This window comes from Muntiacus reevesi, chromosome 1 (assembly GCF_963930625.1).
Source record: "Muntiacus reevesi chromosome 1, mMunRee1.1, whole genome shotgun sequence".
In the NCBI taxonomy this organism is placed as follows: domain Eukaryota; kingdom Metazoa; phylum Chordata; class Mammalia; order Artiodactyla; family Cervidae; genus Muntiacus; species Muntiacus reevesi.
The window spans coordinates 166,892,214-166,912,314 of record NC_089249.1 but is presented as its reverse complement, the minus strand read 5'-3'; the positions used below and the strand labels follow the sequence as shown (position 1 = coordinate 166,912,314).

At 57.6% G+C, this 20,101-nt stretch overlaps 1 protein-coding gene and 1 long non-coding RNA gene across 3 annotated transcripts; one reads left to right on the top strand and one right to left on the bottom strand.

Annotated features, from left to right (window-relative positions):
• Window positions 1–1,588: 1,588 nt before the first annotated feature.
• On the top strand, window positions 1,589–11,160 carry ZC3H12A (zinc finger CCCH-type containing 12A). 2 transcript variants are annotated; one of them, XM_065916279.1, is made up of 6 exons: window positions 1,589–1,738; window positions 2,585–3,059; window positions 7,256–7,395; window positions 8,319–8,553; window positions 9,054–9,160; window positions 9,570–11,160. In XM_065916279.1, exons 2-6 carry the CDS (start codon window positions 2,665–2,667, stop codon window positions 10,442–10,444), a joined length of 1,752 nt encoding a protein of 583 aa, XP_065772351.1. In that variant the 5' UTR covers window positions 1,589–1,738; window positions 2,585–2,664; the 3' UTR covers window positions 10,445–11,160. The 2 variants fall into 2 exon arrangements, with proteins under 2 accessions (XP_065772351.1, XP_065772353.1); XM_065916281.1 differs by lacking the exon at window positions 1,589–1,738 and adding an exon at window positions 1,824–2,021.
• Window positions 11,161–12,190: 1,030 nt separating this feature from the next.
• Window positions 12,191–15,158, bottom strand: LOC136164755 (uncharacterized). The gene is made up of 3 exons (XR_010662404.1): window positions 15,044–15,158; window positions 14,777–14,871; window positions 12,191–12,936 (listed from the first exon to the last, which is right to left on the bottom strand). It is a non-coding gene; the product is annotated as an uncharacterized lncRNA (long non-coding RNA).
• Window positions 15,159–20,101: the final 4,943 nt, after the last annotated feature.

Below are 20,101 nucleotides of genomic sequence, written 5' to 3'. Positions count from 1 at the left end.
GGGGGAGGGAGAAAGGCTGGGCACATTAGATCCAGAGAGCTCCTGGGGATTGAGGCCATTCCAGCTACAAGTGGAGCAGGGTTTCCCCACGAGCAGTCCTGGGTTCTGCAGAACAGAGTCAGCTTCTTGGGAAAGAGCCGCCTCCATGAGCCGGAAGAGAGCGAGACTGTGGCTCACTCAGGGAGGACACAGAGCTGTGTGACTCATCGCCCAGCACTGCCGGCTCCCTCTGGCAGCGCTGAGGGGCACGGGGCCGGGAGTACAGGCGGAGTCCCATCCCAGTCCCGGCCCAGAAGGCGGTCCCTGGCCAGCGATTACATCCAGCACGTAGGGACACAGGCAGGGTGCTGCGGGGGCACCGAGGAGGAAGCAACTCAGCACCAAAGGAGTCTGGGCAGGCCTCACAGAGGAGGTGACATCATCAAAAAGAGGAATAGAATTGGCCAGGCAGCAGCAGCGGGGGAAGAAGGGGAGGGCACTCCCGGCCCGATAGGAGATGCGAAGGCACGGAAGTGTCTACACAGGGTTGGCACAGTGCCCACCACCCAGTGAGCACTCCATAAATGCCAGGCATTATCGCTGTGGTTGGCTTATCTTCATTATGGCTATTAACCTGGACTCATTACTTAATATTTTTACTACCATAAAGGAGTGACTACACTGAATAAATGTCTAACTATACTGCACTTTTCACTGAACTTTTCTCAACTATAAAAGGGGCTGTTGTGAAGATTAGGTCTATGGCACACAGCACGGGGCAGGAGAGGCGGTGAGCAACTTGGGAGGGGGCTTCATTTTCTCCCTCTCCTGGAGGCCAGCCCCTGGGGTTGCTGTGCCTGGGAGGCACAAAAGAAGAGATATTTGGGGGGTTTTAAAGATGATCAGCCAACAAACCAGGAACTTGGCCAGGTGGGATCACTGGGGGTTTCAAAAGCGACAAAGGCAGCACCTGGAGTGCTGGAATAGAAGTTCCTGGTCCTGGGTGCAAGTCTTTCCAGCTGGGACAAGGCAGGTTGTACCTGCCTTTCTATTCTGGCGAGGTCCTTATTTCAGAAAAAAAACTGCCTGGCCCTGGGTGGGGCCCAGTTCTGTGTGTGCCTGTTCCAGTCACGGTGTACCTGTTGAGTGTTCCTGATTCTCAATGTGAAAAGTACTTGCCTGGGTATACCTGTCTTGATAACTCTGGCTCTGCCTCCAACCGTGTGTGAACCAAACTGTATACCCAGTTCACTCGATCGTCCCGGACGGTACCTTCTGCACACTTAGGTCTGAACGTACGCGGATCTGTGCCGGTGTAGCCGTACACTCGGTCCGCCCGCGGCCGACTCGATGTGCGAACCTGGTTTAGCCTGGGCTTACCTCACGCCTGCGAGCCGTGCACTCCTGCCCTGCAGATCTCCCCACCGCCCGGGCCCAGACGTTCAGGGTAAGGGGCTGCAGCCCGCGCCCCCTGCCCCCATTCCAGGCCGCGCCGGCTGCTCTGGGGCAGTGGGGGCGGGGCCGGAGGCCAGGACGGGGCGGGGCGCGCGGCGCGGGGGCGGAGCAGGAAGGGGCGGTGGCCGCTCCGCCCCCCGCCGCCCGAGCCGGCTCTCGGCTCTCGGCTCGCCTGCCCGGCTTCCGCGTCACGGTCCCGGGCGCCACCTGCCCGCCCACTCGCCCCGTATAAAGTCGCCGGCGGCCTGGCCCCCGGGACTCGGCCCCATGGAGACGCCGCCGGCCGCGGCTGGCGCACGGCAGGGTGAGGCGCGCGCGGCTGGGAGGGGGAGCAGGCCTCCAGGGCGGGAGGAGGAGGGGGTGGGAAGGGCTCTAGCTGAGACCGACCGGAGCGGGAGGGACGTGGGGCCAGTCCACTCCGGCCTTGCCGATCCCCGGGGCCTCCTCCAACTTTGCCCAAGTCGGAGGATCCTGGGAGACCGAGGTCCGGAGTGGGAATCGGGCGAGAGCGAGGTTCTGGGCCGGGACACCCTCCGCGTCACCGAGCCCGGAGGCCAACCAGAGTTTCCCAGCAACTTTTCTCGCTGGTGAGTCGCCCTGGAAACTTCCCCTCCCCCGGTCCGGGAGTCCGGCCACGGGCCCCGCGCCTCCCGGCCTGGGCTTCGAGCAGTGGGCAGGCGGACGCGAGGAGGCGATGGCTTCAACGGGGAAGCCCCCGCCACCCCCTTCCAGCGCACTTCCAACCCAGCGGGTTTCCACCTGAGAGCCCCGCCCCGCTTGCCGTGGGGGCGCGGCCAGGTCCTCGGAGGCCTCCCACGATTTCTGGGTCCCCAGGGTTGGCGAGTCGGGGGAGGGGTGCTGGGGGTGGAGTGGGAGGAGGAGTAAGACTGCCCAAGTTCAAATCCTTGCGCCACCAACTAACAGCTGGATGACCTTGAGCAAGTTCTTAATGTCTGTAGCTGAACTTTCCTCCCCTATAAGATGGGAGTGATGCTCTCTAGCTGGGAAGGCTTTGTAGAGGATAATAGAGGTAACAGGCCAAGATGGCTTTGCATACTGCAGCCCATACTGTTGGATGGAGAGGGAGGGACAGGAGAGGGGGTGAGCAGGAAATCCAATCCCATCCCTAACCCTCGTGGTTGTCCTACAGGAGCTGTGAAAAGTGCCTTCCACCAATCTGAGCTGTGAGTGGCCAGTGAAGGGAGGCCCAGGCAGGAAGCCAGCCCCACCATGAGCCTGTGGGAACTTGAGGACCGCCGCAGCTGCCAGGGGACCCCCAGGCTGGCCCAGGAGCCCACGGCCGAGGAGGCAACGACTGCAGAACTGCAGATGAAGGTTGACTTCTTCCGGAAGCTGGGCTACTCATCTGCAGAGATCCATAGTGTCCTACAGAAGCTGGGCGTCCAGGCAGACACCAACACAGTGCTGGGGGAGCTGGTGAAGCATGGGTCAGTGGCCGAGCGGGAGCGCCAGGCATCGCCAGACCCCTGCCCTCAGCTGCCTCTGGTCCCCCGGGGCGGGGGCACCCCCAAGACTTCCACCGTGGAGACTTCTCCACCCGAGGAAGACAAGGAGGGCAGTGACCTGAGACCCGTGGTCATCGATGGGAGCAACGTGGCCATGAGGTACCTGTCACTTCTGTGTCCAAGACCGTGGCCTCTGGCCGGGATTGGTGGCCATGTCTGTACACTCCTGGTAGAGAGGACTTCAGGAAGGAGTTTGGTCTCTTCTCCAGACTGATCTAGAGGAAGGGAAAGCCCTTTATGGAGGCCTCCTGTGTGCCAGGAGTCTCCCTTAATCCTTGCGACTTCTTGGAAGTGGGTTTTAGGGCTGTTTGAGGGGACTCAAAGAGTTACTCTGGGACCCACTTCTCGTAAGTGCCGGAGCAGGGATTCGAACTCGGGTCCTTCTGACTCCAGAGCTGCCTTATGCTCTCCATGAGGGATCAGACTGTAGGCTCCAGCTTATTCACATAGGAGCCTTCTTCCTCCTCTATGAGATAGGGCTCACCCACCCCTCAGGTGGTGCTTGTGAGGAATGAATGCTGGGAACCTGGAGAGAAGGGCTTGTTCATCATTGGTAGTTGTTATCATTACTGTTATTCAGGGTCTGGGACTGCTGGGGCCTTGTTGTCTCAGACCTGGGCTCGCGTGGAAGCCGGACCAGCTACTGAGGCCTTTGCAGCTGTGACCAAGAGTAACCTTGAGGATCTGGCGACATCAGGGGTGTGGGCGGGTAGCTTGATGCTTTGGCTCCAGGGGCTCGATGGCTTGGGTCACCTCTGCTGCTGCTGGAGCCGCCTGGGCTGGACTGGGCTCTCAGGGCCCCCCAGGGACCAGAGCTAGGCCTGGGCCCCAGTAACCATCTCCCCTGCCATGCAGGCTCTCCTGGGGGGGCTGCCGCTGACTCCAGAGAACCCAGACCTCCCTTCCATTTAGGCCCTGCCCTCTGGCCTCACTTTCTCCCGGTCCTTTCAAGGCAGGCTGGTGAGTCAGGGTTGGGTGGCTAGTTCACAAGGAAAAGTTCCTGTGGGTGTGGATGGGGAGACCCCAGACATGGGTGTGGGGTGGGAAGGGCTCCTTCCCCCGCCTCCCTGAGGGCTCTCCCAGATGGGCTTCATGAGGCCTCTGCACCTCTGCCCACCCCCTGTCTGCCGCTCCCATACCTGGCCGAGCCCAGCTGTCTGGCTGGGGTCCCGTCCCAGCGCAGTAGATGTGCAGGTGGCCCTCCTACAGCCACTTCTGGGTCAGCCATCCCATCTCTGAAATGACTTGAGCCTAGGTGGAAACTGAGGCAAGCTGGCATCCACAGGCCTGCGGCAGCTGGTCGAGTTGGGGGGCCCCCTCTCAGGCTGCAGTAGCATTTGACTGGGTGAGGAGTTGGGATCCCTCAGCGACTCCCTCCTCTGGGGGGCGTGGGCCCGTGGGCTGAGCCCCGGGGGCAGCCATGTGCAGTGTGTGTTTGTATCCTGGCCGGAGGGGGAGGGGCCGGGCAGGAGGAGGGGCAGGTGGTGGAGGGGCTGGCCAGAGGCCGAGCTGCTCGGGGTTTTCTGAGCTGGGGCAGTAGCAAAAGGGGAATTCCAGCCTCTAGCTTCCTGTCTCAGCTGCTGCTGGGTTCCTACCCTCCTGCCCCCTCCCGCCCCAGGGCAGGCGGGCCAGCCCCTACCATATGCAAATCGTGGGGAAATTCACCCCTTGTTTCCTTCTAAGGGAATTTTTCTCCACTCGCTGGGCCCAGCCCAGGCAGATCTTTTCACCTGGGTAGCCTGCCTTGGCCCTGCCCTCAACCCAGGGCGGGAGTCTGGAGTCTCCAGCAGAAGCACTTCCAGTGTCTCGTTAGACTGAGGGGCCCTGACTTTCTGGGCCAGCAGGACTGCAGTGAGGGTGAGAGGATGTCTGGTTTTCCTCTGCCAGCAGAGCTTCCTCCACAGCAGTGAGAAGGACTGAAGTTAGCTGCAGACAGGAGCTCCTGGCTTGGGAGGGCAGGATCTGGGCTTGACTCGAGGGACCGCCACACGTGTTCAACTTCTGCCAAGAGTAAGGCTCTGGCCACCTGCTTAAGGAATATTCTGGGGGCTGGGACGACTGACAGCAGACTTGTCCCCAGCTAAGGTTTCTGATTCCCAGAAACAGTGCTCTGTCCCGGAAGCCCCAGTGGACGCTGAAGCCCCAGGGCTTGCGGGTACTGGCCTGGGAGGGGGCGTGTGCAGGTACACTCGTGTGCGCAGAAGGAGGCAGGTAGATGCGTCTGTAGATTCAGACTGCAGACGTGAGACTGAGACCCAGGCCCAAGAGGATCACCCCGCCATGGTTCTGGGGAGACCGCAGAAGGCCCAGGGCAGGGGGAAGCGCTGGGCACCGCACAGACAGACCAGGGGCTTGAGCCATCCTGCCAGATCAGGGAAGGCTTCTCCGAGGCAGTGACACCTCACCTGGGGTCCTGACAGAGGAGCAGGAGTTGGCCAGATGCGTGATTATCCCTGTTCCCAGCCTGCCCCACCCACTGAACCCTTTTGTTCAAACTCAAGTTTGGGAGTTGGTTGGGTTTTTTTTCCTCTCCTAAAGAAACCGTAGCTCTCCTGTTAGGGATCAGAAGGCAGTCTGATGTGGGTTCAGGTTCTACCTCTTAACAGCAGTCAGGGAGCTTTAGATGCGTCTCAGAGCCTTGTAAGGATGAAGCCAAGGAGGTATGCAATGCACCTAGGCTCCGGTAGGGGCTTGGTGCCCATCCATCCAGGCCTGTTGAGAGGGCTTTCACTTGTCTTTGGACGATGCGGGCATCAGCACCCGTAGGGGTTAACAGCACAGCCTCTGGGGGTGCATCTCTGTTTGACCATCGCTACTTGTGATGCTGGCAACTGGCTGCCCTCTGTGGACCAGTTTCCTCACCTGAATAAAAGGGCAAAGGTCCTCTCATGACAGTCCCCCTCCTCAGAGACTTACTGATGATTCAGTACTGAGCACGGAGATCAGGGCCTGGCTCACAGCTCTCAGTAAATGTTAACTTTTATTATAAGCGGGCCGGTGGATGGCAGCGAGGAGGCCCCACCTGGCAAGGATGAGCTCTGCGTTGAGTTTGGACTTTGACTCATCTCCAATTTACAGAGACCTTCAGCCCTGGGCACCCCAGCCTCACTCCTAGACAGCCCCTATGCCCGCCCCACCTCCCTTTCTATTTCTCTTGGGGCTCTAGCTATCGCCTGCCCACCCCCAACCCAAACCCACCCACAGGATGTGGTCGGCCATGGAGTTGCCTCTTTTGCGTAATGCTTATTCTGTTTTATTTGCCAAATATGAGTCTGAGTTGTTCACTGGAGGGGCAGGGGCTGTTGGGGAGGGAGGCCCAACTGGCCCCTTCCCATCCCCTCACCTGGTCCTGGAGCCCCGCCGTGACACCCGATATTACCTGGGAGGCCCCGTCCCCTCCTGGGAAGCCAGATGGAACCTCCACTTCGGTGGACTGTCTCTGGCCTCAGGCAGACAGGACTGTTGTCCACTGACAGGGGGCCCTCCTGAAGGAGACTGCGGGCCCCCAGGCCCATTTTTCAGATAGAGAAACTGAGCCAGGGCGACCTCAGGGCTTGCTTCTGGATGCAGCCATGTTTGGATGGGCTGAGGTCTGGTCCACAGCCCCCGGCAGGGGAGGTGTCCCCTCTCTCAGCTCGGCTGCTGGCAGAGTCCCCAGAGTCTTCCAGACCCGTCTTTTCATCTCAGGTCACGCCCTCCTGGGAGGGGTGAGGCCATCCAGGCGTTCGATCTAGGGAATCGGGGCAGTCCGTGGGAGGAAAAGCAGTCTCCTTTCACTTTCACACTGAAGGGCCCCGTGGCCGCCTCCAGCCCCTAATTGAAGGTTGACTCGAGGCTCCCCCCTCACCCTCCTAGGTCCCACTCCCTGCGGTTGGAGCAGGCCTGAACTCTAATCCCACTTTAATCCAGAGCAATCTGGTTTCTCCTCCCCAGCCCCCACCCACAGCCCTGCCGAGCAGCGAGGGAGGGGTGGTGACTCAGTCTGCCTGTGGACATCTGTGTCCCTGTGGTCCCAGCGCCTTTCCCCCACCCCCAGATGTGTCGTAAGCGGCCTGACCCTCTCCCACGTGGGGAGCAGGTGCTTCCAGATTCCTGGGCGTCTCCTCGCTGTCTGTCGGGAGATGGAACCTCAGGAAAAAAAAAGCCCCAGGTCTGGCCATCGCAGCCTGTGTGGGAACCAGCAGGGAATACAGGCGCTGGACCCCCAGCCAGGGTGGGGGCTGGAGGGCAGCCCGCCCTGCTCCTGTGCAGATCTAGATGACAGCAGGCTGACCCTGCCCTCCTCTCCCCCCCAGCCATGGGAACAAGGAGGTCTTCTCCTGCCGGGGGATCCTCCTGGCGGTGAACTGGTTCCTGGAACGGGGCCACAAAGACATCACCGTGTTCGTACCGTCCTGGAGGAAGGAGCAGCCTCGGGCAGATGTGCCCATCACTGGTGAGTGGCATCTCGGACGGGGCGCGGTCTCACTGCCGCAGGAGCCGGTTCTCCTCCAGCGAGACCCTTTGGGTGTGAGCAACAGCTTCCAGGCCCCAAGCAGGAACCAGCATTTCTTTCCCCAGCTTTTGCTGTCTTCAGCATCCCTGCTCTGAACAGTGGTCCTTGGAGGTCACCCTGGGCAGCCTCTATTTCCGGGTAGCGGGCACCTCCCTCACCTAATGGTGGCAGGCTCTCGCCACATCCCCTGCGGCACAGGGGCAGGGTGACATAGCAGCTAAGTCCCTGGGCTCTGTAATCCTGGCTCAGTCCCTTCTGACTAGGCCACTTGCCCCTCATCTGAGACACGGGATGGGGTGAGGACTTGATAACTTTGCAGGGTGGGTGTCAGCCTTATAGCAGTTAATAGACCTAAGTGCTCAGCAGAGCGCCTGGCACATAGTGGATGCCAGCTGTTGGCACGTAACGGATTCCGGCTGCTACCATTGCTCTTACACGAGCTCCTGACCTTTGTGGGGAGAGCCCGTTTGTTTCTCTGGACGTCTCGATCTTCGGGCAGGCTGGCTAGGGTCCGTCTGTCCTGGCTGAGACACTCATCTGGCCTCAGCTCAAGCTGGGGCTCACTGCCAGATCCCCCCAGGACAGGCTGGGCGTGACCAGGCCTGGCGTCCAGGGGAGAGAAGGAGGCAGCCCAGCCTTCACTGAGCACAACCCGCCAGCCTGTTCTCGGGGGTTCTTGGTCTCTGGGAGGAAACAAGGCACCAGGCCCAGCAAGGCGCGGGGGTCCTTGGCCTCCACAGAGCCCCTTCCGGCTCCCGTGACCCTGGAGCTAAGAGCCTGGCTACCAGGCGTCGGGGAGCCACGCGTGCTGGCTGCAAGTCCAGGCTGGGCCCTGACCTGCGTGTGCCCCTGCCGCCTCCCAGACCAGCACATCCTGCGGGACCTGGAGAAGAAGAAGATCTTGGTGTTCACGCCGTCGCGGCGGGTGGGCGGCAAGAGGGTGGTCTGCTACGATGACCGCTTCATCGTGAAGCTGGCCTTCGAGTCGGACGGCATCGTGGTCTCCAACGACACGTACCGGGACCTGCAGGGCGAGCGGCAGGAGTGGAAGCGCTTCATCGAGGAGCGGCTGCTCATGTACTCCTTCGTCAATGACAAGTACGTCCCCACCACTGCCGCTGCAGGAGGGGCTCGGGAGGGACCCGGCCGGGGCGGCTCTGTGGCTGAGCCGTGTGGCCTTGGGCCTGGGCAGCTCCGAGCGCGAGATGGACAGGGCCCCACAGACCGGGCTGGGAGAGCATGGGGCTTTCTGGTTTAGGGGCTGGGTCAGGAGCCTTTGGGACAGGATGTGGTCAGTGCTTCAAGATGGTCTCTCCAGTTCCCAGCCCCGAGGCTCTGACCAGAGGCCCGCGGATGCAGCCTTAGATCCAGACTTCAGGCCTCAGCGAGCTCCCAGCAGGAGAGTCACCCCGGACTGTGACCATCTGGACTGGGACCTCCTCCCTGCCTCGGGACAGTCCCCCCCAGAGTCTGGGGGTGTCCTGCTGGGTGGACACTTAAGTTTAGGGGCTGCCCCCTCTTCGTCCTAGTGAGGCTCCCTGTCCAGCCCCTCCCCAGCACTGGGAAGTCCCCCATCACCTCTCCCCCATCCTCTGCAGGTTCATGCCCCCCGATGACCCCTTGGGCCGTCATGGGCCGAGCCTGGACAACTTCCTGCGAAAGAAGCCACTCACGGCGGAGCACAGGAAGCAGCCGTGTCCCTACGGTAAGAGCCTGGCCCCAGCCTCCCGGGCCATCCTCACAGCATCCCCTGATCTTTCGCCCAAATCAGCCTGCACCCATGTTCTTTGTCTCAGGGACCCCTACCCCCACCCCATGTTTCTTGGACTGGCCCCTTCCGTCTCCCACCCCCTGGTTCCAGGTGAAGGTGAAAGTGAAGTCGCTCAGTCGTGTCCGACTCTTTGCGACCCCATGGACTGTAGCCCACCAGGAATAGTCCTTAGTCCATGGAATTTTCCAGGCAAGAGTACTGGAGTGGGTTGCCATTTCCTTCACCAGGGGATCTTCCCAACCCAGGGATCGAACCCAGGTCTCCCGAATTGCAGGCAGACGCTTTAACCTCTGAGCCACCAGGGAAGCCCTGGTTCTAGATTCCCCCCTGAATTCTCTCCCAGGGAGGAAATGCACCTATGGGATCAAGTGCCGATTCTTCCACCCCGAGCGGCCGAGCCGGCCCCAGCGCTCCGTGGCCGATGAGCTCCGTGCCAACGCCCTGCTGCCGCCCTCCAGGGCCACGAGCAAGGACAAAAGTGGCCGGCGGCCTTCACCCTCCTCTCAACCTGGCTCTCTGCCAACAGAGCAGGAGCAGTGCAGCCCGGACGGGAAGAAGCTGGGGGCCCAGGCCTCCCCTGGAGCCCCCCGGGAGGGCCTGATGCAGACCTTCACCCCGACAGGCAGGAGCCTCCCACCTGGTGGGAGCGGCAGCGGCAGCTTTGGGCCCTCGGACTGGTTCTCACAGACCCCGGACTCGCTCCCCTACACCTCCCAGGACTGCCTGGACTCGGGCATCGGCTCCCTGGAGAGCCAGATGTCAGAACTCTGGGGGGTTCGAGGAGGGGGCCCTGGCGAGCCGGGCCCGCCTCGGGGCCCTTATGCCGGCTACCGCACCTATGGGGCAGAGCTCCCCGCCACCCCGGCCTTCTCGGCCTACAGCCGGGCCCTGGGTGCAGGCCACTTCAGCGTCCCCGCTGACTACGCGCCCCTGCCGGCCGCCTTTCCACCTCGGGAATACTGGTCTGAGCCGTACCAGCTGCCCCCACCCACCCCAGGCATGCAGGAGCCCCGGGCGCCGGGTCCAGGGTCTGATAGGGGCCCGTGGGGCGGGGCAGGCAGGCTGGCGAAGGAGCGAGCCAGCGTGTACACTAAGCTGTGTGGAGTCTTCCCCCCACACCTGGTGGAGGCCGTGATGGCGCGCTTCCCGCAGCTCCTGGACCCCCAGCAGCTGGCTGCCGAGATCCTCTCCTACAAGTCCCAGCAGCTCAGTGAATAAAGCCGGCCCGGCCGCCCTGGGGACAGCACTTCTGAGAGCTGCCAGCCCGGCCCCGAGGCCCACTGCAAGAGGCCGGACAGAGGGAGGACTCGAGTAGGGAAGGGAACCCCAAACCAAAGACCCTGTAGGATTGCTTCTGGCCCTTCTGGCCGCCCCTGCCCGAGGGGTCAGGAGCGATCAGCCTGTTGATGCACATTGTATCTGTAGTTTCAGGAGACGCTGCCAGTAACGGCTGTCAGTCCGTGGCTGAGGCCCAAACCCTCCTTTCTCTCAGAGGGCGGGGAGGGAGGCAGGGGGGAGCAGAGGCCGGGGCTGGGGGCCCTGTGCACGGCCCCCCCACCTCCGCCCCGCCCCTGGGACGCCGGCCTTGGCTGGCTCGTTGGGCACCGTGTGCCCGCCCTCCGTGGGCTCTCCTCTTAAGCCAATGAGGCCTCATCCGCGCTCACTGTGCGGTACGCGGCTTCATGTTAGTAAGCAAGATGCTTCTTAATAACCCACCTCTGTCCCACTCTTTGCGCCTGACCCCGTGCCTGCGGGGGTCCGGGCAGTCGTTCCCACCCTCTCCGCCCCCCTTCCTCTGTATTCAGAGCTGTCTCGCCCTTCCCCAAGGGGGTGGACATGTATACGTGTGTGTACAGGTATAAACGTTAAATATTTTACACGGAAAGCCCTTGCCTCTCTTCACACTTCAATAAAGTACAATGTGAGCGCTCTAAGAGGTGATGGTCTTTGTTGCTCGGGGGTGGAGCTGGCTTCTGGGTGACGGAAGGTCAGCAGGTGGGCACCCCGGGTCTGCCTCCACACCTGCTCTCTGACCCTTCTCAGAAGGAAGTTTTCCAAGTTCCACGAAAAGCGCCCTGTCCTTTGGGGCAGAAGCATCCTTCCCGAGGCTTTTGTGTCAGGCCCTGGGAGGAGGTGGCTGTGGACTCATGGGCAGGGAGTCAGAAAGCAGCAGCGTGGATCTTGGAGTCCTGAGGCTGCAGCGTGGGGGGACAGGGGTGCTACTGGGGGGACTGGGGGTGGACCAGGCTGTCCCCTTTCTTCTGCCCTGCGACCAGGCCGAGCGTTCCGAGAGCTTGGGGAGTGGCTGTGGGGCTCAGCTCTGCCCCATCCTCCCAGATGTTGCCCTGCTCCAGGCACAGAGCTGAGTAGGAGGCCCTGGGGCAGAACCGTCCTGAAGAGGCCCTGCCAGGGTAACCGCCAAGCAGGAGGTTAGGGGTCCTGGCCCCAAACCCAAGAATAGGCTCTGCCACCACGCATGTCCCCTGGGGCAGTGACTACTCGCTGGGTCTCAGTTTCCACATCTATGAAGTGGGGATGATGATATACGTAGCTTACGGGGTTGTGCCTTACAGAGAGGACATGAGGTCATTCATGTTGGATGCTCATTAAAGGGCCCCATGTTGTGTTCACCTCCCCCCATCGTCTCAACCTTCCCATCTGCCCCTGGAAGGGAAGAGGCCAGGCAGGATTTTGTTCTTTGTTTTTCGGTTTGGGGGTTTTTGTTTGTTTGTTTTTCCAGATAAATGAGGTATAGGGGCTTCCCTGGAGGTCCAGTGGCTAAGACTCCACACTCCCAAGTGCAGGTGGCCCAGGTTCTATCCCTGGGCGGGGAACTAGACCCCACACGCCACAGCTAAGAGCTCACGCGCCACAGCTAAAGATCCCACATGCCAAAATGAAGATCAGAGATCAAGCATGCCGCAGCTAAGACCCGGCACAGCCAAATAAACAAAACGTGTTTTAAAAAGGAGGTATAAATATTAAATACTGTAAGTGAAAAACTAGACTTGTCAGATGAGCCCTAAACACTATCAGCAATGGCAAAAATAGTTCTAATAATTATATCTTTGAGCATCTCACTAATTTGCGCTTACTCTTTGTGAAACTTTCTTTTCTTCGGAGAAGATTATTCATTTTGGCTGTGCTGGGTCTTCGTGCTGCGTGCAGGCTTTGTCTAGTTGCAGCGAGCGGGGGGTACTCTTTGTTGCCGGGCACGAGCTTCTGGTTGCAGTGACTTCTCTTGTTGGGGAGCATGAGCCCCAGGTGCACAGGCTTCAGTAGTCGCAGCGCCGTGGACTCAGTAGTTGTGGCTCACAGATGCAGTTGCTCCTTGGCGCGTGGGATCTTCCTGGACCAGGGATCAAACCCATGTCCCGTTGCTTCAGCAGGCTTAATCACTGGACCACCAGGGAAGCCCTGTGAAGCTTTTATACTACTTTTTTCTTTCCTTCCCTAGAAATAGATTTCCCACAGAACAACCATGCAGCCTGTGGTAGGAGAGGCGATGCTGGCCATCTCTCTGCTTGTTAGCCCTCCCACCCCACCCTGTTGTCCTTGGCTGAACACCCTATAGAAGCCTGCACTTGAGGCAAGAAGCCAGGCATGACATGGGAGTGACTTCGGCAAGCAAGACTTCCAAGCCCCCACACAGTGCTCATCCAGGTAGGTGCCCTGGGCCTGCGACGTCCGGTCACCTCGGGAGGCTGTACCTGCAAACAAGAAAGGTCATTGCCTTACTTATAAAATAGCTTTACCAGTCAAGAACTGTATTCCAGATTAAAGGCCCTTTACGGGCCTTTGTGTTTATAGATGGGAAGCTAAAATACCGGACTGTCCAGTTCATTATCAGCCACTGACAAAGTTGACTTGCCCAAGGTCTCATGGAGGAAGACAAACCAGGGCAGGGCCTCAGCTTGGGCTCCCTGGTCCCATAAACCTGAGGGAGGCAGGATGCTCCAGACACTAGTCCTCAGTGACTCCAGGCCCCCGAGAGGGACGGAGGTGGTGGGGGTGCCTGCAGCCCTGCGCCTCACAGTCACACAGGTTTGCATCTGCCTGTGCTGGGCTTAGTTGCTCAGTCATGTCCAACTCTTTACGACCCCATGGACTGTATGTAGCCCACCAGGCTCCTCTGTCCATGGGGATTCTCCAAGCAAGAATGCTAGAGTGGGTTGCCATGCCCTCCTCCAGGGGATCTTCCCAACTCAGGGATCGAACCCAGGTCTCCCATATTGCAGGTGGATTCTTGACTGTCTGAGCCACTGGGGAAGCTCAAGTATACTGGAGTGGACAGCCTATCCTTCCTCCAGGGGATCTTCCCAACCGGGGAATCAAACCGGGGTCTCCTGCATTGCAGGCAGATTCTTTACCAGCTGAGCTACCAGGAAAGCCCTTACACCTACATGGTAACCTCTAACATGAGAGCTGACCTGACACCCTCCCTGCCCAGCAGCTCCACCCATGCAGCCCCCTGACCCCGCTGCATACCACAGGGCGGGGTGGGGGTGTGAAGGCCCTGAGCCCCAAGGGAGGCCTGGAAGGAGAAGTAGGGTGCCTTCACCCCTCCGCCCGTCCCAGCAGCCTGCATCCATAGACTCAAAGGCTCCCCCTGGGTCCTCAGCACAGAGCTGAACTCTGGTCTTTCACTGCTTCGGCTCTGTTAGGAGCAGGCAGGCAGCAGGTCTCACAGGCAGGCAGGTGGGCAGGGGTGGCAGATCTGGGTGCTGGTGGAGTAGCTAGGGGCCGTATCTGGGGAAGCAGGTCTCACAGGCAGGTGGGCAGTGGGCAGGGGGCGGCAGGCCTGGGTGGTGGTAGACTGTCTAGGGGCCGTATCTGGGGAAGCAGGTCTCACAGGCAGGCAGGTGGGCAGGGGCGGCAGGTCTGGGTGCTGGTGGACCGTCTAGGGGCCGTATCTGGGGAAGCAGGTCTCACAGGCAGGCGGGCAGTGGGCAGGGGCGGCAGGTCTGGGTGCTGGTGGACCATCTAGGGGCCGTATCTGGGGAAGCAGGTCTCATAGGCAGGCGGGCAGTGGGCAGGGGTGGCAGGTCTGGGTGCTGGTGGACCATCTAGGGGCCATGCCTGGCCTTGCTGTTTCTCTGGCAGGCACAGACAAGGGCAGCAAAGCCCGGACAGCCAGTGCCAGCTGGGGCCGGGCCCTTGGAGGATTGAGTCAGTTCAGCGCCCTGTCATCTGTACTTTCCCGGCAGCCTCGACCTGGCTGGGGCCATCCGAGGTTCGGAGCCTCCCCTCCAGGCCTCTTTCTCAATCTGGCTTCCAGGCAGAGCTGCTTAGAGGCTGCCAGACCCAATGCCCAGCATGTTTCTTTCCCACGAGTTGGGTTTTTAACTGTGACATTCTCCCCACCAACTCCCGCCCCACCCGCTGAAACATCCTTGTTCACAAGGCTTCAGCGTCCCCTCCCATGACAGGGATGCTTCTCCCTAGAACTGGCAAGAGGACACCTCAGTCTGTGTGGTAGTAGCTCAGAATAAAGCAGCCCTGGGTCCAGGTCCCCGCCACTGGCTCTATGGCTCTGGCCACTGCACTCACCTCTCTCACAGCCTGGCTTTCTTGAGCCACACACTATTTGGTTGTGAAGTGTGAAAGAAAGACAAAGATCATATGATGTCACTTGCATGTGGAATCTAAAAAAGGGTACAAATGAACTTATTTAGAAAACAGAAGTTTGAGTCACAGATGTAGACAACAAGCTTAATGGTTAGCCGGGGGAAAGGGGTGGTGGGGAGGGGTAAATTGGGAGGCTGGGAGTGACATACACACTATTATATATAAAATAAATAACTATTAAGGACCTACCGTATAGCACAGGCAACACTGCTTAATACTCTGGATGATCTGGATGGGAAGAGAATCTAAAAAAGAGTGGGTGTATATAGATGTATAACCAAATCATTTTGCTATATACCTGAAACCAACACATCGTAAATCAACTATACTCCAATAAAAATTTTAAAAAATAAACACTGGGGGGGAAAAGCTGCGAAGTGGAGGGCAGGAGGGCCAGAGCGTGACCCTGAGACAGGAGCTCGAGTCACTGAGGTGCTTCGGGCACTGCCCAGCCTCCCTTTCCTGCTTTTGTTTTCCTGGTTCCAGAGACGGAGAAGCCAATGGGGAAAACAGCATATGCAAATCCCTGCATTGGGAAATGATCCTGGGGCACTCACGGAGGACGGCCTCCTGCCAGCCCTTCCCGGAACCCTGCAGGCCCCCCACCCCACCCACCCCACCCTGGGCTCTCACCAGCTGGGGCCTGACCCCGAGTCTTCTTGCAAGTTCTGTCCCGCGCACGGGTTAACCACACTCCGGGAGCGCAGGATGACTAGGGAAACCTCGGCCACCCCCTGGCAGAGAACTGGATGAACTTCCCTGCCTGGATGTCGCTGCCCACTCTTGTCGCCATCCCATGGAGCCCGCCTGAGGGACTCCAGCAGTCCCTAAAGATCTGGGGACCTAAACTAGGTACATCTCCCGTCCCCAACCCCCAGGGCTGCTAAGACCCCCGAACAACACTGGTCTCCTGCAGGGTGGCGTGGGCAGTGGCTGGGAGAGGTCACCAGTCACCATCGCAGCTGCCACGCCCTCTCCGTTCCCACCAGTGATGTTCTGTGCCCTCCCTTCTCCCCAAGTCTCCTGGGAAAGCCAGAGAGTGTCTCCCCTGCCCTTCAGAAGAGCAAGCCCCCTGCCTGCCCTGAAGGAGGTGCTGGGCGGGTCTCTATCTCAGAGAGAGAGAGAGCAAGCCACAGAGAGACTGGGATTCAGAAAGTCAGGAATCTAGAGTTGGGGGGAGGGGGCGGGCCACCAGCCCAAGCCCTGGACCCAGCTGGTCACCGGGGCCCCACCCCTCAAGAAAGTGGTCCTGGGGTCCTAGCATTTTTGCCGCAGGGATCCTCACACCTCTGGTTTATTTATTAATTAATTTTTCCCTAGACCATATACACAGCAGAGTGGGTAAAGGGTGGTGAGTAAGAGCCTGTTCTGGGGACCTCCTATTTCATGGAAGGGTGTGGGAGATTTGGCTAAAAGGGGACAGGAAGTGGAGCCCTACAATTACGGAAACTGGAGCCCCGCCAGGCCGCGGTATGTAAATCCTTCCGGCTAGTTCCTGGAGCGGGAGGAGGGCCCGGGCTCATTCTCGGGTGCGGCCTCAAAGCCCAGCTCAAGGCCGCTGCTGGTGATCTTAAACGGCTCACTCATTTAAGAAACGGCTGTAAAACGTGGGGGTGGGGGGGGAAGGATTGGGCAACCCACCCACCACACAGAGTTAGGCTTGTTGCGGGGAGGCAGGTCACTGGGAAGGTCCAAAGGCTCCAATCCTGGCTCTTCTCCAGGGAAGAGCCTAGCGAAGGCCGGGGGCGCTGGGGTGCTCTGCCTGCCACCTGCTGGCGCCTCCCGGTATGACAGTCTGGGAAGCAAGGGGCCCCCGACTAGAGAAAGCCCGCAGGCAGCAACAAAGACCCAGCACAGCCAAAAATAAATAAGTTGTTTAATTTTTAAAAGAGTATGCTACCACTTCTGTTATATGTGTGAATGTTACTCATATAAGTACAAGTTTCTCCTGGAAGGACACCTGGGAGCTGAGAGCAGGTGGACCAACTTTCCATTGACTTTAGTACCATTTGAATACATGTCATTTGAGTGTATTATTCAAGTTAGATATTTTGAAGTATCCTTGGGTAGGACCTTCCCTGGTAGCTCAGATGGTAAAGAATCCACCTGAAATGCGGGAGACATGGGTTCAGTCCCTGGGTTGGGAAGATCCCCAGAGGCGGGCATGGCAACCCATTCCAGTATTCTTGCCTGGAGAATCCCCACGGACAGAGGAGCCTGGCGGGCTACAGTCCATGGCATCAGAGTCAGACATGACTGAGTGACTAAGCACATCCTTGGGCAGAGAAATAAGTTATGGGGGTGGGGATGGGAGTCTGAGGAGGTCAGGGGTCTCTCTTTTTTCTTCTTCCTGTCACTGCGAAGCTTATTAGATCTTAGTTCCCCAATCAGGGATTGAACCCAGGTCCACAGCAATGAAAGCTCAAAGTCTTAACTGCTGGACCTCCAGGGAATTCCCAGCTATTGTTTATTTTTGTGCATGATCAGTGAAAACTTGGTGCACACTTACCCCCAACACATGTATGTTGTTAAACCACGATAACTGCCATTTTGGAAGATCAACATGGTTGATTGCTTGTGGTTCAACCCTAATACTTACTTATAAATTCTCTTACAAGTACTAATAAATGAATATTTCTGTATATTCTATAACACAAAGTGAAGAGCTAAATAAGACTGAGCCTGAAAGTCAACATAAACCAAAGGCTCCCAGTTTCTTCCCAGCCCCCACCACCCCCCTTGGGGACCACCACCCTTTGAAGTGGGGATCAGAATCAACTTTGTTACAGCCCATCTCAGTGGGAGAAAACAGTTACTCCACAGATGGGAAAATTGTTTCAAATTACGGAGCTTGCTACTTAATAAACTGCAGGCTTGATAACATTAATTTAGATTAAGAGGAATAAGGACCCCAACCCCTTCTTCTTATCTATGCATCTCTAATGCACATGGCCCTCGCAGGCACTGAACAGGAGCCCAGCCCGGGAAAAGTAAATGTGTACAAAGTACAGTCCAACTCCCTCTCCACACCACGGCCAAACCAGGGCAGCACCCTGAGTCAGGCTTCCAATGTGAGGCTTTAGTTTTTATTTCTGTAACTGTCCACACTGGGTCTTAGCTGCAGCATGCAGGGTCTTTAGTTGTGGCATGTGGGATCTAGTTCCCTGACCAGGGATTGAACCCGGGCCCCCTGCATTGGGAGCTCGGAGTGTTAGCCACCGGACCACCAGAAAAGTCCCCCTGATGTGAGTTTTCAAGTGTAATGATGCCTCAGTAATTTGGAGTAAGGCTACAGGGCAGAGGAGTCAGAATAAAAGCAAAAACTAAGTCACAGTGTTTCAAAACAGCATACTTACTGCTCTCAAGCTTAGGCCCTGTAATCCGGGTTTTAGTTCCCTTACTTACCACATAGCTCAAGATGTCAACTTTGCCCTTCTTAGAATACACACTTACAGGGTACCCACATTACCCCAGCACGCAAAGATCCAGCCTGGGAATCAGAAGTAAAGCTAATGCCTGCTTCCTACTCTTCCATAATAAGGGATTTTCTTCTAAGTAAAGAGAATAAACTTCATTATCGTGAAAACATTTCACCTATTTCCAGATCAATTTCCAACAGCACTCCGAAAGCCCCCAAGATGGGGACAGCATCTTGGATGGACCATGTACTCCACCCTCCCTGGCCCTCACGACACTTCCCTCGGTCTCTCCCCAGGCCCCAAAGAGCTTCTCAGCTTCCACTTTCTGGGTTGTTCCCACTCTCCGTGTTCAACTTTGAGGGTCTGATGGTGTTTACAACACTGTGAGCTAGTCCTCAGCTCCTGAAAGATATGCATCTGAGACTCCCTCAGAGGCTTTGTACAGGTACCATCCTCCCAGAATAAGGCATAAAGTGCTTGGGCTTGTCCATGTTTTGTAACTACTGTAAGGAGCAAGGACACCGTACTCCCATCTTAGAGATGAGAAGGTTAAAGACAGGAAGCCAAGTAGAACTCCAGACACAACCAACCTGGAGAAGGCAGCACTTCTCCGGTGGCCCTGGCAGCCATTCCAGGGCAGGGGTCGCTGGTGGGGTTGCTAGGATGGGAGGATGCAGATCACCCAGCAGACCACCTCTACCACATGTAACACAGGGGAGCTTTTGAAGGCAACTGCCACCTCAATAAACATGTTCCTCCACTAGCATGGTCGCTAAGGTCAAAGTCATGACCTTATCCTCTTTTTATATAAACTCAAGCAAACTTAAACTTAGCCAATAACCAAAGTTACAAATATCACAGGCACGGTAGACAGAGACCTCCTGATGGTTTTTTCCTAAACCAGGGAACCTAGACAACCTCTAAGGCTCTTGTATCTTCAGTACGCCTGGTCAACTTACAGAAAAGTTTGGAGGTCTCCTAATCAATGATGAAACTTCACAGAGAAAATATGTATAAAGCTACCTGTGTCTCTAATCATGACTTTATATATATACAGAGGTATTCATATACATAGATATGCTCTTAATAATACACCTTTTTAAGAGTAGGCATTCCATCTCTGGCTCCCCTGGTAGCTCAGACGGTAAAGAAACCGCCTGCAACGTGGGAGAGCTGGAGTGGGAAGATTCTCTGGAGGAGGGAACAGCTACCCACTCCAGTATTCTGGCCTGGAAAATTCTATGGACAGAGGAGCCTGGCAGGCTACAGTCCATGGTGTTGCCCAGAGTCAGACAGGACTGAGCGATTTTCACTTATTCTGTCTCTAGCAGATGTCAAATTATGAGAGTCAAAACTATCTTCAGGATTGCTGCGTGCTGTCCTCCGGGTTAAGGAAACCGCAGAGATCCCATCTTTTCCTCCTGGGAAAGGAGAAACAGAAGAAAAAAAAAAAAAAAAGGATGCAGAACGTTTCTGGTTTCCATTGTCTTCAGCTTAGTGGGGTTTGTCTGTGTTTTTTGGAAAGGTCTATATATAAGAAAGTGAGTGAAGTGAAGTCGCTCAGTCGTGTCTGACTCTTTGTGACCCCATGGACTGTAGCCTACAAGGCTTCTCCGTCCATGGGATTTTCCAAGCAAGGGTACTGGAGTGGGTTGCTATTTCCTTCTCCAGGGGATCTTCCCGACCCAGGAATCAAACCCGGGTTTCCTGCATTGCAGGCAGACGCTTTACCCTCTGAGCCACCAGGGAAGCCATAACTATTTCCTAAAAAGATCCCTAAAATTCTACTACCAAAGACATAAGCAAAGACATCTAAATAGCCACAGAG